This window comes from Cydia strobilella, chromosome 21 (genome assembly GCF_947568885.1).
Source record: "Cydia strobilella chromosome 21, ilCydStro3.1, whole genome shotgun sequence".
Lineage (NCBI taxonomy): Eukaryota > Metazoa > Arthropoda > Insecta > Lepidoptera > Tortricidae > Cydia > Cydia strobilella.
In genome coordinates, this window is record NC_086061.1 from 5,754,849 (window position 1) to 5,768,138 (window position 13,290).

At 38.2% G+C, this 13,290-nt stretch overlaps 2 protein-coding genes across 3 annotated transcripts in view; one reads left to right on the top strand and one right to left on the bottom strand.

Annotated features, from left to right (window-relative positions):
* Positions 1-3,788: 3,788 nt before the first annotated feature.
* LOC134750846 (uncharacterized) lies at positions 3,789-6,274 on the bottom strand. The gene has a single exon (XM_063686080.1). The coding sequence runs from the start codon at positions 5,858-5,860 to the stop codon at positions 4,271-4,273; it is 1,590 nt and encodes a 529-aa protein (XP_063542150.1). The 5' UTR covers positions 5,861-6,274; the 3' UTR covers positions 3,789-4,270.
* A 1,520-nt stretch (positions 6,275-7,794) lies between these two features.
* Positions 7,795-13,290, top strand: part of LOC134750919 (facilitated trehalose transporter Tret1-like) — a 32,665-nt gene continuing 27,169 nt past the window's right edge. Inside the window, exon 1 of one of the 2 annotated variants that reach the window (XM_063686171.1) lies at positions 7,795-7,950. In XM_063686171.1, the coding sequence (XP_063542241.1) occupies positions 7,878-7,950 (73 nt within the window). In that variant the 5' untranslated portion in view covers positions 7,795-7,877. Of the gene's footprint in view, positions 7,951-10,659; positions 10,779-13,290 lie in introns of those variants that run through there. The other variant, XM_063686172.1, reaches the window with a different exon arrangement.

The window sequence follows — 13,290 nt, forward strand, 5'->3', positions numbered from 1 at the left end:
CTTACAAAGTGGGTTCGTCAAAGTATACTAAAAAAACAGTCATTTACTTGTCTTTGGTTGCGGGAATCCCCGATTTCGCCATTCGGTTTAAAAAAAATGAACAGTAGGGGATTCCCTGTGAACCCCGAAGTACGCTAATTTCAATGAACGCATCGACCTTAATGTGCTATACGCGTGCGCCCCTGAGGGACAGAACATTCAAAATTCGACAAAATTAAAAACACGTTTTAACATTCTTGACAAAATGCCAAAAACACCCTACGTAATTTGGTCGGGTTCATTGTTACCCACCATAAAGTTTTGGGCAACAAAAAAAGTCAGATAGGACTTTTTAGAAGTAGGCAGATAGGAAAAGTGAGACTGACAAGGACAATAACATCAACAATAATAGCGCTTTCTCTGCTACTCCTACTGAAAGTTTCATAAGAGCATCTCGTTCGGTCAAATGGTCGAGGGGCCATTTCCTCTCTATATTAATTTTTTGCGGAACGTATCCGTCGCGTAAAGCGGGGTATCACGTATTACTGTATGTATTTATACATTACTTAAGATGGTACACCTGTCCAATTTCGTAGTCTAATGTCATTGCGTCTCACTCACTCATTAAGTAAAATGTGAGACGCAAATACGCAAATAATCAAATTAAATACGTTAGTTATATTAAGCATTTCATACAGATTCATCTTAGGAGTAATCGTAAATTAAAGTTCAATTTCGAGCCATATAACTTGTATGAAAATTGAAAATGTTAAAGACGCTAACTTCCGTTAGTTAGTAGTTAGCCTATTTTTACCACCGCATGCGCTGCGATCGCTTTACTTACCCCCACCATGTACTTCGCACGGTGCCATATAGCAAATAATTAGTTTTCCATTACCTGAGAAAGGTTAGCTTTATTCTTTGAAATCAGTGCGTTAAAGCAAAGATAGATATAAGTTAAAGTCATGCATTTTTACTATTTTTAGGAAACTCAAAAAATAAAATTATAATCCACCTTTGGCTTTACCGTAGGCGGGTAAAAAATACCGGATAAGTGCGAGTCTGATTGATTATGAAGTTTTCATCCCACTTGCTCGAAAAAAATGTTATTTCATGCAGATGTAGGTACTGAAGGACAAAGGCCCATATTGTTCCCTCAGGAGTTATGGATTGTAAAAAAAGCTATAACTCCCTAGGGAGATATAAATAAATAAATTTTATAGGACATTCTTACACTGATTGACTAATTCCCACGGTAAGCCCAAGGAGGCTTATGTTATGGGTACTCAGACAACGATAACGAGATATAACTCCGGGGTAAGAATATTGCAAATTCGCGTCTCTAATTAATTCGAGCCTAACATCCCCCTCGTTGCACACTGTAGGTACTATTCTTTCACTATTTTTAAAGAAACTACTTCGTGGTTATGGAAATAGAATTACTAGGTATACCTACGTAAATTAAAAGCTTGGTTGATTCATAAGTTTCATAACAATACACTTCATTTAATATTATCAAGTCAAGTGACAAAAAACATATGTAAGTAAGTAAATAAACAACAAGTGTAAAAATGTGGGTGCACTCATCATACTCAAAAATATGTCCCATAGCTCTTATGTCAGCGAATTGGGACATATTTTTGAGTAAGTTGTACTCACCCACATACATATTTTTACACTTGTACCAAGAATCAGCAAAGCAAAGAAGTAGGTTAAAGGGGCCTATATATGTATATCTATATATGGGGCATTTTCTATGAAAAGGGGCCTTATTGTCGATGGCGCTTACGCCGCACAGCGTCGCGCGGCATTGTATTTATATCGGAGCATCGTTAATAATGGCGTAAGCGCCATCGACAATAAGGTCCCTTTTTATAGAAAATACCACATATATAAAATTGAAAAACCTATCTAAATAAAAAAAATTGAAAAAGCGAGATGGCGCCTTACAAATTTCTAAAGTTTTTGACACGTTCCTTGAATACGACGCACGTATGATAAGAAAAAAGTGTTCAAATCTATTATCTAAATATAAAAAAAGAACTAGAGCATAAAAACTATTGCTTTCGCTGCGTATTTAATTTACAATAAGTAAAATAAATTTTCATAACAATCTTCATTTTACGACGATCGGCCATTTTCGGCAACTCACGGCAAAAGTGCTGTCAACCTTAGTCTACGCCCATACGAGTGGCTTATGCCATGACTTATGTCATAGTGGTGATGTATGAAAGTGTAAGTCATTTGTATTTTATTGTTTTAAATTTCTGAGTTTTATTATTCAGTGGCTTTCACGGCTTTGGCAAACATTGTTATGCATGCGGCGGGTGGATGGCGAAAAATGCCGAAAGTTAGATTCCATGGCCAAAAATACAAAGCTGATAACATGTAGCCTATCAGTTCAAGGAATGATGCGAAGGGATGGTGCCCGTAATAAGGGTTGGTAGTGTTGGTGTATATGTATTTAATAATTACACTTCAATGACTAGAGATATCATCAATTCGGGAACTTATGACTAGGTATGCTTTAACTGTTACTATTTCAGTTATTAAGGTTACGTAACCAAAGGGTAAAAACGGGACCCTATTACTAAGACTCCGCTGCCCGTCCGTCCGTCTGTCTGTCCGTCTGTCACCATCAGGTTGTATCTCATGAACCGTGATAGCTAGACAGTTGTAATTTTCACAGATGATGCATTTTTGTTGCCGCTATAACAACAAATACTAAAAATAGAATAAAATAAATATTTAAGTGGTGCTCCCATACAACAAACGTGATTTTTTGCCGTATTTGCGTAATGGTACGGAACCCTTCGTGCACGAGTCCGAGTCGCATTTGGCCGGTCTTAGTGCTTATCCTGTAAATATCCAGAAAGGAATATGGGGACTACCTACGCGTAGGTACGTTTGTATGAATAGGCCGTTTATTAAATTAAATTAAATTAAATAATAATTTATTGCAGATCATAACAATCCATAGATTTTGTTAGTTTGTCTTAAGCTAAGTACCTAATACTAGTGTCAGTAATTAAATAAGTTATTCTACAACTAAAAAGAACTAAACACCATACAGGTCAACATACAGGTCGCCCAGTTAAGACCACCAGGTGCCTCCATATTCGACAGTCGTACCTGTCGGATAATACTTTCAGAAAGCTGTTGGGACTGCTTCTTGCTCTTTCCATTAAGGAGGCTGAGCGCTTACGCAAGATAGCATGGAAACCGTCTGTGCGCGCCTCTGCAAACATCGTCGAGGCGCTGCAGAACCTTGACAGCCCCATCAGCATTCTGAAAGCATTATTATACTGAACTCGGAGAGCGTTTGCGGATCGCTGGGTGTACCTAACCCACAGGCTGCTCGTGAAAAAAGTCTGACTATAGGCTTTAAAAAGCGTTATTTTAACCTTGTCTGTACAGCGAGCGAACCTGCGTGCAAGCATGTTCCCACGAACCGCCAACGCTCTCCTTTCTCTCTCAATGTCCATGTCATCTCTTAGGTCATCGGTGGCAATGTGACCGAGATACTTAAAATGATACACTCTTTTCATGTCTTTACCATCTAGCCTTACAGTAGGAATTTCATCAGAAAATTTTCTGCCCGCTTTAAAAATCATTAGCTCGCTCTTGGAGGGGTTATACTTCAGCCCATGAGCTTTGGCATACCTCTCACATATCCCAATTAGTTTTCTAAACGCACTGATCGATGGCGCCAGCAGCACCATATCGTCTGCGTAACTTATATTGTTCATGAACACTCCATCAATAGAGCAACCGACATGAGCGCCGCTTAGCTCACCAATCAGAGCGTTAACATATACATTAAAAAGCAAGGGAGACGTTAACCCGCCCTGTCGTACCCCACACTCCAGTTTATACGGCTCCGACAGTTGATCGGCCCATCGTACACAGTTCGTCTGACTTCCGTACCAAAACTTCAACAACTGCACGAGCTGACTCGACACGCCCATTGCTCCTAACTTTTTCCATAACAGATTGTATGAAACTAAGTCAAATGCTTTGGACAGGTCGAGGAAGCACGCATAAACCGGAGTGTTTCTGTCAGTATAGTAGCCGACAGTTTGCTTGAGGCACATAATAGCACTCTCTGTTGATAAGCCCTTGCGAAAAACAAATTGCGCATCATGCAAATCGACTTGTTCCTCTACGTGTCTGTTAAGCAAACTGTCGAGCACTTTACCCACAACCGTTGCAAGAGAGATCGGCCTGTAATTGCTTAGATCGGATGCATCACCTGTCTTGCTTTTGATAATGGGTACGACAAGTGTTTGCGTTAATTGCGATGGCAGAAACGTATGCACAATACAAAGTTTAAAAAACATACAGAGTACCCGAGGTAGATGTTGCCCCCACGTTGCCCCGCATGTTGCAAGTGTTCGATGCTTAGCCCATCATGCCCCGGTGATTTACCTCTCTTCATCGACTTAATCACCCGAGCTACGTCTTTTACGCTAAATGTAAGAGTGTGGCCAGTAGAAAGACGGGGCTCCACATCGAACTGCTCGTTATTTACACTTGACAAGGGAGAGTCTACCCTGAAATGCTTACTGAACAAATTGGCAATCTTTTGGGGATCACTTTCACCGTTTACACTTACAGGAAGACTAGGTTTGGGGTTGCATCTCTTTGTGTGCTTCCAAAAGTCACGGAATTTACCATTGGAGTGATGTAAAGCAATGATGTCCATTTTTATTTGATCTTCATTGTCTTGACACCACTTCAATCTAGATTTAAAATATTTTCTAGTGTCACACATTTCCTTGTGGGCATAGCCAGACAAAGGTTTACCCACAAGAACCCAATGCTGAAACGCTTGCCTCGCACTTTTATGCGCACCGCTTACATACCTATTCCACCCTGTAATGTACTTCTTTTTCTTAACAGGTTTCGATTCATAGCTGTTAACAGCCGCCATACACAAAATGCTAATGATCTCACAGTACATATCACTCAAAATGCGCCTATGTTCTACATTATCACATGATAAACTGTTACATGTTATCAGTTTTTCTGGAAAATCAATGTATTTAAGTTTTTCGTTACAATAATTATAATAACTCTCTATTTGGTGCGCCTTTCTCTCGCCCCATCTGATTTTAAACATGTTATTATTATTACTATCATTACTTAAAACTAATTTTGGTTGAAGTCTGGTAAGGTCGCATTCAATACTAAGGGGAAAGTGATCCGACCACAATACATTATGCTCAATTTTTACATTCTGCACTGACCTGTATGCTGCCTGTGTTGCTAAGCAGTGGTCAAGCCACCTACGACATCCGTGGGCTTCGCTAATATAGGTGAAAGAGTCAGAGTCGACTCCCAAGAACTGCCCATCTACCCAAATCCATTCCTGGTCCTTGCAAAAATTACTCAACTCTTCACCGAATAGCTCACCGGGATGGGCATTAAAATCTCCCAAAATAAAAACTTCCGCCACTTCCTGTTCCTCCACTATAGCACTAATCTGACCGAGACATTCCGTGAACAATGATAAATTATCAATAGAATTCGTTGGCATGTACACACTAAACACAATAAATTGTCTATTCTCAGTTTTTATTTTAATTGCGCATAATCTAGTGTTATCACAATTAACCACGCTCACTATGTTAAAAACACTTTTCTTCCATAACAGTGCGACCCCACCGTACGGCCTGCCTCGAAACAGATCAACCGCAGTATCAATCGCCGACGTGCCTGTGTAGCCAAATTCTTTGTCAATATCTGCCAGAAAGCACAGGTCATGAGGCCACAACCATGTCTCTTGAAGTGCAATAATATCTGACGTCTTACATAACTCCCTGATACTCTCCACCGAACGCTTCACTGACTTGCAATTAAAAGAAACTAACTTATTCATTAAGAGATTGCCTTACGCCCGCCGCACTCCGTTGTCCCAGATTGACGAAACGCCTAAACGAGATTCCGTCCGGCCACATATTATCATTTAAAAATAAACTTAATTTGCTGTAAGGCACACTGCATTTGAAGGCGTTATGTCTCTTTTCTCTTCTCATTATGACTTTCTCAAGCGCTACCCGTACCTGAGTCATCTTAAAAATATAGTCAACAATATCCTGTTCTTGAGTTTCCTTATGCACATTAGTTATGAATAACTCTGTACTGCACACCGCGGCCCGAAACCGCGACTGGCTTCCAGTTACCGCTGTACCAACTTTTGAAATAAATCGGTTCCTTAATCGTTTATTTTGTATTTCCACCCATTTTCCATCTTGTTTATTAGTTTTCCATTCACCTTCCTTGCTTAACACATTAGCATGTTTATGGGCTGTGGTCGCAATTAATCTAATTAACGTTTTTTGCACTGGGCGTATAATATAAAATATATTTTTTCTAAATTTTTTTAATAAATACATGGATGAAAAAATACAATCTTGCCTTGTATCAAATCACATCATTTATTGAAAAAATTGCGAACTAAAAGTTATCTAAATAACGGTTACAAATAAGTCCCTATCACAGCTATGAACCCTGGCAGGGTTGAATGCTGAAGGGATAGATTACGTAGTAAGGTCGGTATTTAAGTAAACACAAGACAAACCCTTTATTTCACTTACGTGAGCGGAGCCGCGGGCCCGTCTAGTATGTATATATATCTTCCCATCCACAATACTTTTCAGAATTTGGACAAGTCTTGAATGAAGTCCAATTCTTTGACTCAGCATTTAACAGTCAGTCTTGGTCCAAACAACAGCTTGGTGAACATGTCCGCTAATTGAAGATCTGAGGAAACTTGCTTCAGAGCGAAGTCACCGTTCTGTATGCACTCTTAAATAAATAAGTGTTACCTATATTTCCTTCTCTTGTGGAACTCGTAAGGCGGATTCTCGGAAAGCTTGATTGTAGATTCATTATCCACATAAATGGTTGGTTTTTCAATGAATCCGGCTAATAATTCTTCCAGGAGTTCTTTTAGCCATATAACGCTTCTCTTGCAGTTTCAGTTAAGGCTACAAAAGTTCTGATTTAGTTGACGGGATTGCGACAGTTGCCTGCTTGTGGCTTTTCCACATTATGGGACCGTTGAAGAGGAAAACCATCCCTCATGTTGAGTGGCCCGTAGACGAGTCGCCAATGAAATCAGCGTCAGTGGTTTTTGCCGATTCAGCGTCGATAGGTGTGGGGTGACTCTAAAGGCCAGTCCAGACGGGAACAGTTTTTGCCAATCTGATGAAATTGTCTGATCAAATCAGGTGGTGCAGACGCAAACGCCAATTTGGCTCGTTGATTTGACCGCCGATTATGACCAGTATTACCGATAAAATGGAGTTGCGGACGCAAAAATACCAAATAGGGACGCTAGTTTTCGCGTTTGGGGGCATTTTTTTAATTAGAGCGCTCAAATATCACCATAAATCTAAAATTGGTGATTAAATTGGAGATTGACGCCAATTAATTTTTTGATCAAACCGGTCGATTTGGTCATCCCGTCTGGACTGGCCTCGACCGATTGCGTCTAACAGACGCGTTTCGCGAGAAGCGGTCACGTGATGTCGTCTCCTTTCCTAAACTATTTCCCAGGGCAGCTGTATGTCTAAACTATAAACGCTATCTAAGAGCCGATACAGGCGGACTGCAACCCGACTGCAATTTGTATGGAAACTGCACGCCAACTGCACGCGGACTGCACGCCAACTGCAACGTCGTCGTGCAGTTCCCATACAAGTCGCAGTCGGATTGCAGTCCGCCCGTATCGGCCCTAAAAGACGCTTAGTGTAAACTCGCTCTTATAAGTCGTAAACAAATTCGCATCGAATGCCGAATGCATTAAGTATCTTCTAATAGTCTGTGTTATTCAGCCAAACCGCGCGCGCCTCCGCGGTTTGTTATTAAATAAAAAACATTAAAAAATAACAATGTTTATAGTGCGGAGGTTTTTTGCTTGGAAAAATGGATCGAGGTTCAATCAGTACTTGATGGCTGTTATATGTAAGTTTTATTTAACTTTTTGCCTAAATGCCTATCTACCGACTTTTGGAGCAACCAGTGGTATAGGAGGTAGGGACAAAATAAATCAAAAATAACATAGCTTTTGTAAATATAGGCCCCAGTCTTACGAATTATAGGGCAATTAAAATTAGATACTTTGAGTTTCTTTATTTATAAATATGTATGACATCAATAGGTTTTTGAATTATTAAGATTAATGTCGGACCGGTAATACCGGTATGGAAACTATGGAATATGTTTACCCAAATCATATTAACAAATATTATCCTGCTCGTTTATTTTGGGTTCTGTAATCAATGTTCTATGTTCGTCTGTCTGTCAGCCTTTAGTTAGACACATCTCACTGAAAGTTAAACAAAAAAATGAATCAAAAATACCACAAACCAGCCTCCCGAGCATACGTTTTCTTAAATATGAAATAGTATAATAAATCCCATCAAAAACATTACATGTAAAAAGATGTAAGTCTCGCAACGCAGTTCTTCTACTACAAAAAAGTTTTGAGATGTAATGTGAAACCAAGTCGGTTATTTTAGTCAGTGCCAGGGGGTGTTAAAACCGTAACAATATTAGATACCTTTATTTTTTTAATACATATAATGACTTGGCATTCGCACGGCTACATAGCGACATAAGGATAATTCGTCAACTATTTAACTAATTGGACATAGCGCTAGCCCTAATGACGTGTAGTTTAAGCAATACACATACGAGCAGTAGCAGGATGTATGGCAGGAAGCAGTAAAAGGATGGTACGGCCGTGCGTCTTTGTTTTGTTCGACTTGGCGGGGGCACGGGTGCCCCCAGATATGAATGTTCTTAAGAAACATATTCTTAATTAATCTTCCCTGATTGTAACATTTTTAAAATAGGTCTTCCACTGTCCCATCTTCATTTATTCGAAATTAACATAACAAATTACATAAAAAAACATTAAAACTACATATTATCCAAACAAATTAAAACTAAACTAGCATTAAAATAAAACTACTAATTGTTAAATGTTGTCCCTGTACGTTGGTTCAAAACATTCAAACATCTTTCAGGGGCCAATTGCATAATAACTTGTAGCTAATAATATTAGCGTAAGTCTCTTTCAAATTCCTTTGATTAGAAAGAGACTTCCGCTAATATTATTAGTTACTTGTTATTATGCAATCGGCCCCTGGTTGTTACAATAAACCAACTGGGTACACAAATACCCGTGAGCGTCACGATGTTGGGTGGACCTAAGCGAATTTCAACGAAATATTTATAAACATACTTACTTAAGGGGCCCACTGACTACCAGTCCGCCGGACGATATCGGACTGTCAGTTAGAACAAAAACTTGACAGTTCCGAACAACTGACAGGCCGATATCGTCCGGCGGACTGGTAGTCAGTGGGCCCCTTAATTGTAACAAATAACGGTCAGCAAATTACACACAAATTTAATAAAGCATTCACATTATACAGTATAGTTGAGGAAACGCAAGAAATACGAGACATAAGAATGTATAGACAGTATTAAGCAGATACGTCTCTGCTTAATACTAATTTAATAGGCCTTTAACTTTTGCTATGTCCAAAGGAGAAATGGGAGCCTAATTACTGTGTATGGCCTACCTATATAATTAATGAACACCTATACGTAGAATTCGATGAACTAAATACAAAAACAGGCTAAGATAACAGGGCAAAAAACCAGTCAAGTGCAAGTTCATTTAACTCGCCCACGGAGGGTTCCGTACAAACCTTCAATTATTTCGTGCAACTATAAACACGACATTTTTTTTTTGACCAGAACAGACGGCAATCTTCTCACTAACTTGCATGACCCAATGTAATGTATGTATGTTGATTTTTCAGAGATAATTCTTTATTATGTGAACCGATTTCAACGTTTTTTTGTATTTGAAAGGATGTGTTTTTTAGCGTCGAGAGTAGGTAATATCAAGAATTATAAATACACGCAAATAAAAGCGGTTAAATTACGAACTACGTTCGGAAATGATTTTTTTTTAAATAAAAAAATATGTATTTTCATCACATTATCATGTTCGATATCAATTTTTTTCATTCTAACTATTCCAATTTTCAATTTAATACCTAGGGAAAATAGTCTTCGAGATATTAAGCGATGTGACAGACAGACGGGCAGAGTCGGCATTAGTCCTACAATCAGTACTTATATAAGTCGTTCCATAAAATTCTTTTTACCTTTTTGGTACGGAACTCTAAAAACAGTGTAAAAACAGGACCTGTACCCATGAGGTAATTTTTAGGGTTCCGTACCCAAAGGGTAAAAAAGGGACCCTATTACTAAGACTCCGCTGTCCGTCTGTCTGTTCGTCTGTCTGTCACGCTGTATCTCATGAATCGTGATAGCTAGACAGTTAAAATTTTCACAGATGATGTATTTCTGTTGCCCCTATAACAACAAATACTAAAAAGTACGGGACCCTCGGTGGGTAAGTCCGACTCGCACTTGACAGATTTTTTTATTGTTTTCCTCTAATACAGTTTCTTAACTGATTTTCGAAAAAAAAATTGAGATGATTCAAGATTGGTTTTTGTCGAATCAGTTTGTGTTATTTATGAGGAAATGCGAGCTTACCTTATTATTTATGATTTATCTTATTTAACGTTTTGACGTTTTGGATCGACAAAAAATAGTACATTTCGATGCTAGTGCGGAAAGTATGTCATTACTTCACGAGTACCGAGAGAGAGAGCAAGACTCGGGACGAGTGAAGAATGACATTTCCGCACGTGTATCGAACGACGTTTTTTAATACAGTTGCGAAAAAATAAGAAAAACAACAAGTAAGTAATAAAAACAATATTACAAACGTTCTTGATGATTTGGGCTAAACTTATGATGCCTATAAGTTACTTTATTAGTGGTTATAATCGTGGCATGTCTATCATAGGATATCTAATTACTAGCTTAATTTTGCAAAACGGTCTGTAAACGATACCGGATACTATTGTAACTCAATAGGTGCATTAACTTAATCTGTCATTACTGATAATTTGTTCCGTGTGTTGTGTGTAGTCATTAGGCTTTATCGACTTATAAAAAACAATCCGATAGTATAGGTACATTACTACAGAGGCTGGAAAGGGGGTTAAGGGGTTGCCGGCCGAATGCATATAGACGTGACGAGAGTGAGGCCGAATAGTTATGAGGCCGACAACCCCTTTTCACGCTGAGGTATGTATAGTGATTTTCTCAAACATGCAGCGAAATAAATAAATAAAAACTACACGAAATAAATGTTTTATTTCTAGGGAAACTTAAAGTAAACTTTATTTTATTTATTTTATTTTATTTATTAACCAACTTTACATTTACAGTTAAACCAAACATGCAAGTTATGGGTTATAAACATATATGTACTTAAAACTAAAATAATATGCTTATCACTAAATTAATTAATATTAATAGTTGTGGGCGTGGATATTGATTCTAGGTAGCGGGCTGCTGTGGCTAGGAATTTCGGTTCTGATTGCGAGAATATGTCAAGAGTGGGATTATGTAAAATTATGTTATTAATATGGTTAAGTGCGATAAATAGAGGACTAGTGACTAGTGTCATTGTGCTGGTCTTAGGAATTACGAACATTGGTGAAATGCGAGGTCTGAGAGTAGCTCTAACGAATGGTGTCGGTACCTTAAAATGAACATATTCTAGTAGCAATGGATTAACTATTGATCCACGTATTACTCTAAAAAAGTATTTTACTGTTGCAAGCTGCCTTCGTACTTCAAGTCTTTGATATGAGACCATTCCCAATACAAACGGCGTGGGATACATGTAGGGATAGTACCCATGTGTTTTCCAGTAGAGATACCTAATAAATGACTTTTGGATTTTTTCAATAAGAAGAATGTATTTTTTTTCGTGCGGGTTCCATACAATACAGTTAGTTTCCAGTAGGCTACGTACAAATGCATTATATAATAATGTAATGACATGACAAATATTAAAGTGTTTTGACTGGCGCATAACAAAGCCGAGGGCTTTTCTCGCTCTTTTGCAAATTTTAATTATATGTTGACTGAATGATATTTCTGAATCAAAAGATGTACCGAGGTCACGCATATCTTTAACGCTTTGCAGGTTTTCACCATTCAATGTATAAGATCGATCCATGGTGTGTGGCGTCTTTGAGTAGGTCATGACTGCACATTTGCTTGTATTTAAATGTAAACTATTACGTACACCCCATTGGTACACGCTATCAATATCTGTTTGGAGCTTGATAATGTCAGATTGATCGTGTATAGGCAAAGCGAGCTTAACATCATCAGCAAACATCAGTATTAACGAATGCTTAATGTAATCCGGGAGATCATTTATAGTTATTAGAAATAATAGCGGACCAAGACTGCTTCCTTGACCTATACCAGAGGAGACGGAGTATGTTTCGGATTTGGCTGCGTTATACATGACATATTGTTTTCGATCTGAAAGATAATTAGCGAAGAACTTTAACAGTATTTCGGAAAAACCTGACTTGGCCATTTTTTGTAGTAAAATATCACAATCAATCCTGTCAAAAGCCTTTTCAAAATCTAAATATATAACGTCGACTTGTTTTCTGTCATCCAAATGGTGGGCTGTGTACGTTACAATATTGAGGAGATTAGAACTGGTGGATCTGTTATGTATAAAACCATGCTGGGAGTCAGTAAACCATCCCTTTAATTGTTGATAAATTTTTTTATATAGAATACTTTCAAATACTTTACCAAACACAGAAAGAATGGCAATTGGTCGATAGTTTTTAAAATCCGATTTAGAACCAGTTTTATGAATTGGGAGAACTTTTGAGATTTTCCAGCTAGATGGATAAGTGTGTGTTTTAATGGCTAAATTAAAAATGAATAATAATGGTTTCACGAAAGCTTCGCAGCAGTCACGCACGAGATACTGTGGAATGGAGTCTGGGCCTTGCGTGGTCTTGGGAGCCAGTCGCTTTATAGCTGTACGTACATCATTTTCATTAATGTGGTCAATGGAAATAAGGTGATGTGACGGATCCCAGTGTTGACTTGCATTATGAACATTTAATATGGGAGAGTCTGGTAGAAATACACTACTAAAATACTTTGAAAATTGTTCGGCAATTTGAGCTGAAGTTAAATCACCAAAAGTGGCTTGCTCGTTATTTACCCGGTTGCTTTTAACATAGGACCAAAATGATGTAACGTCTTGCTTAATGTTCATTTGGACGCGTTTATTATATATCTTGAAATCCTGTTCTGACAGTATTTTTGTTTGTCGTCTGTAATATGTAAATAAACTATAATTCAGATCATTAATTTGAT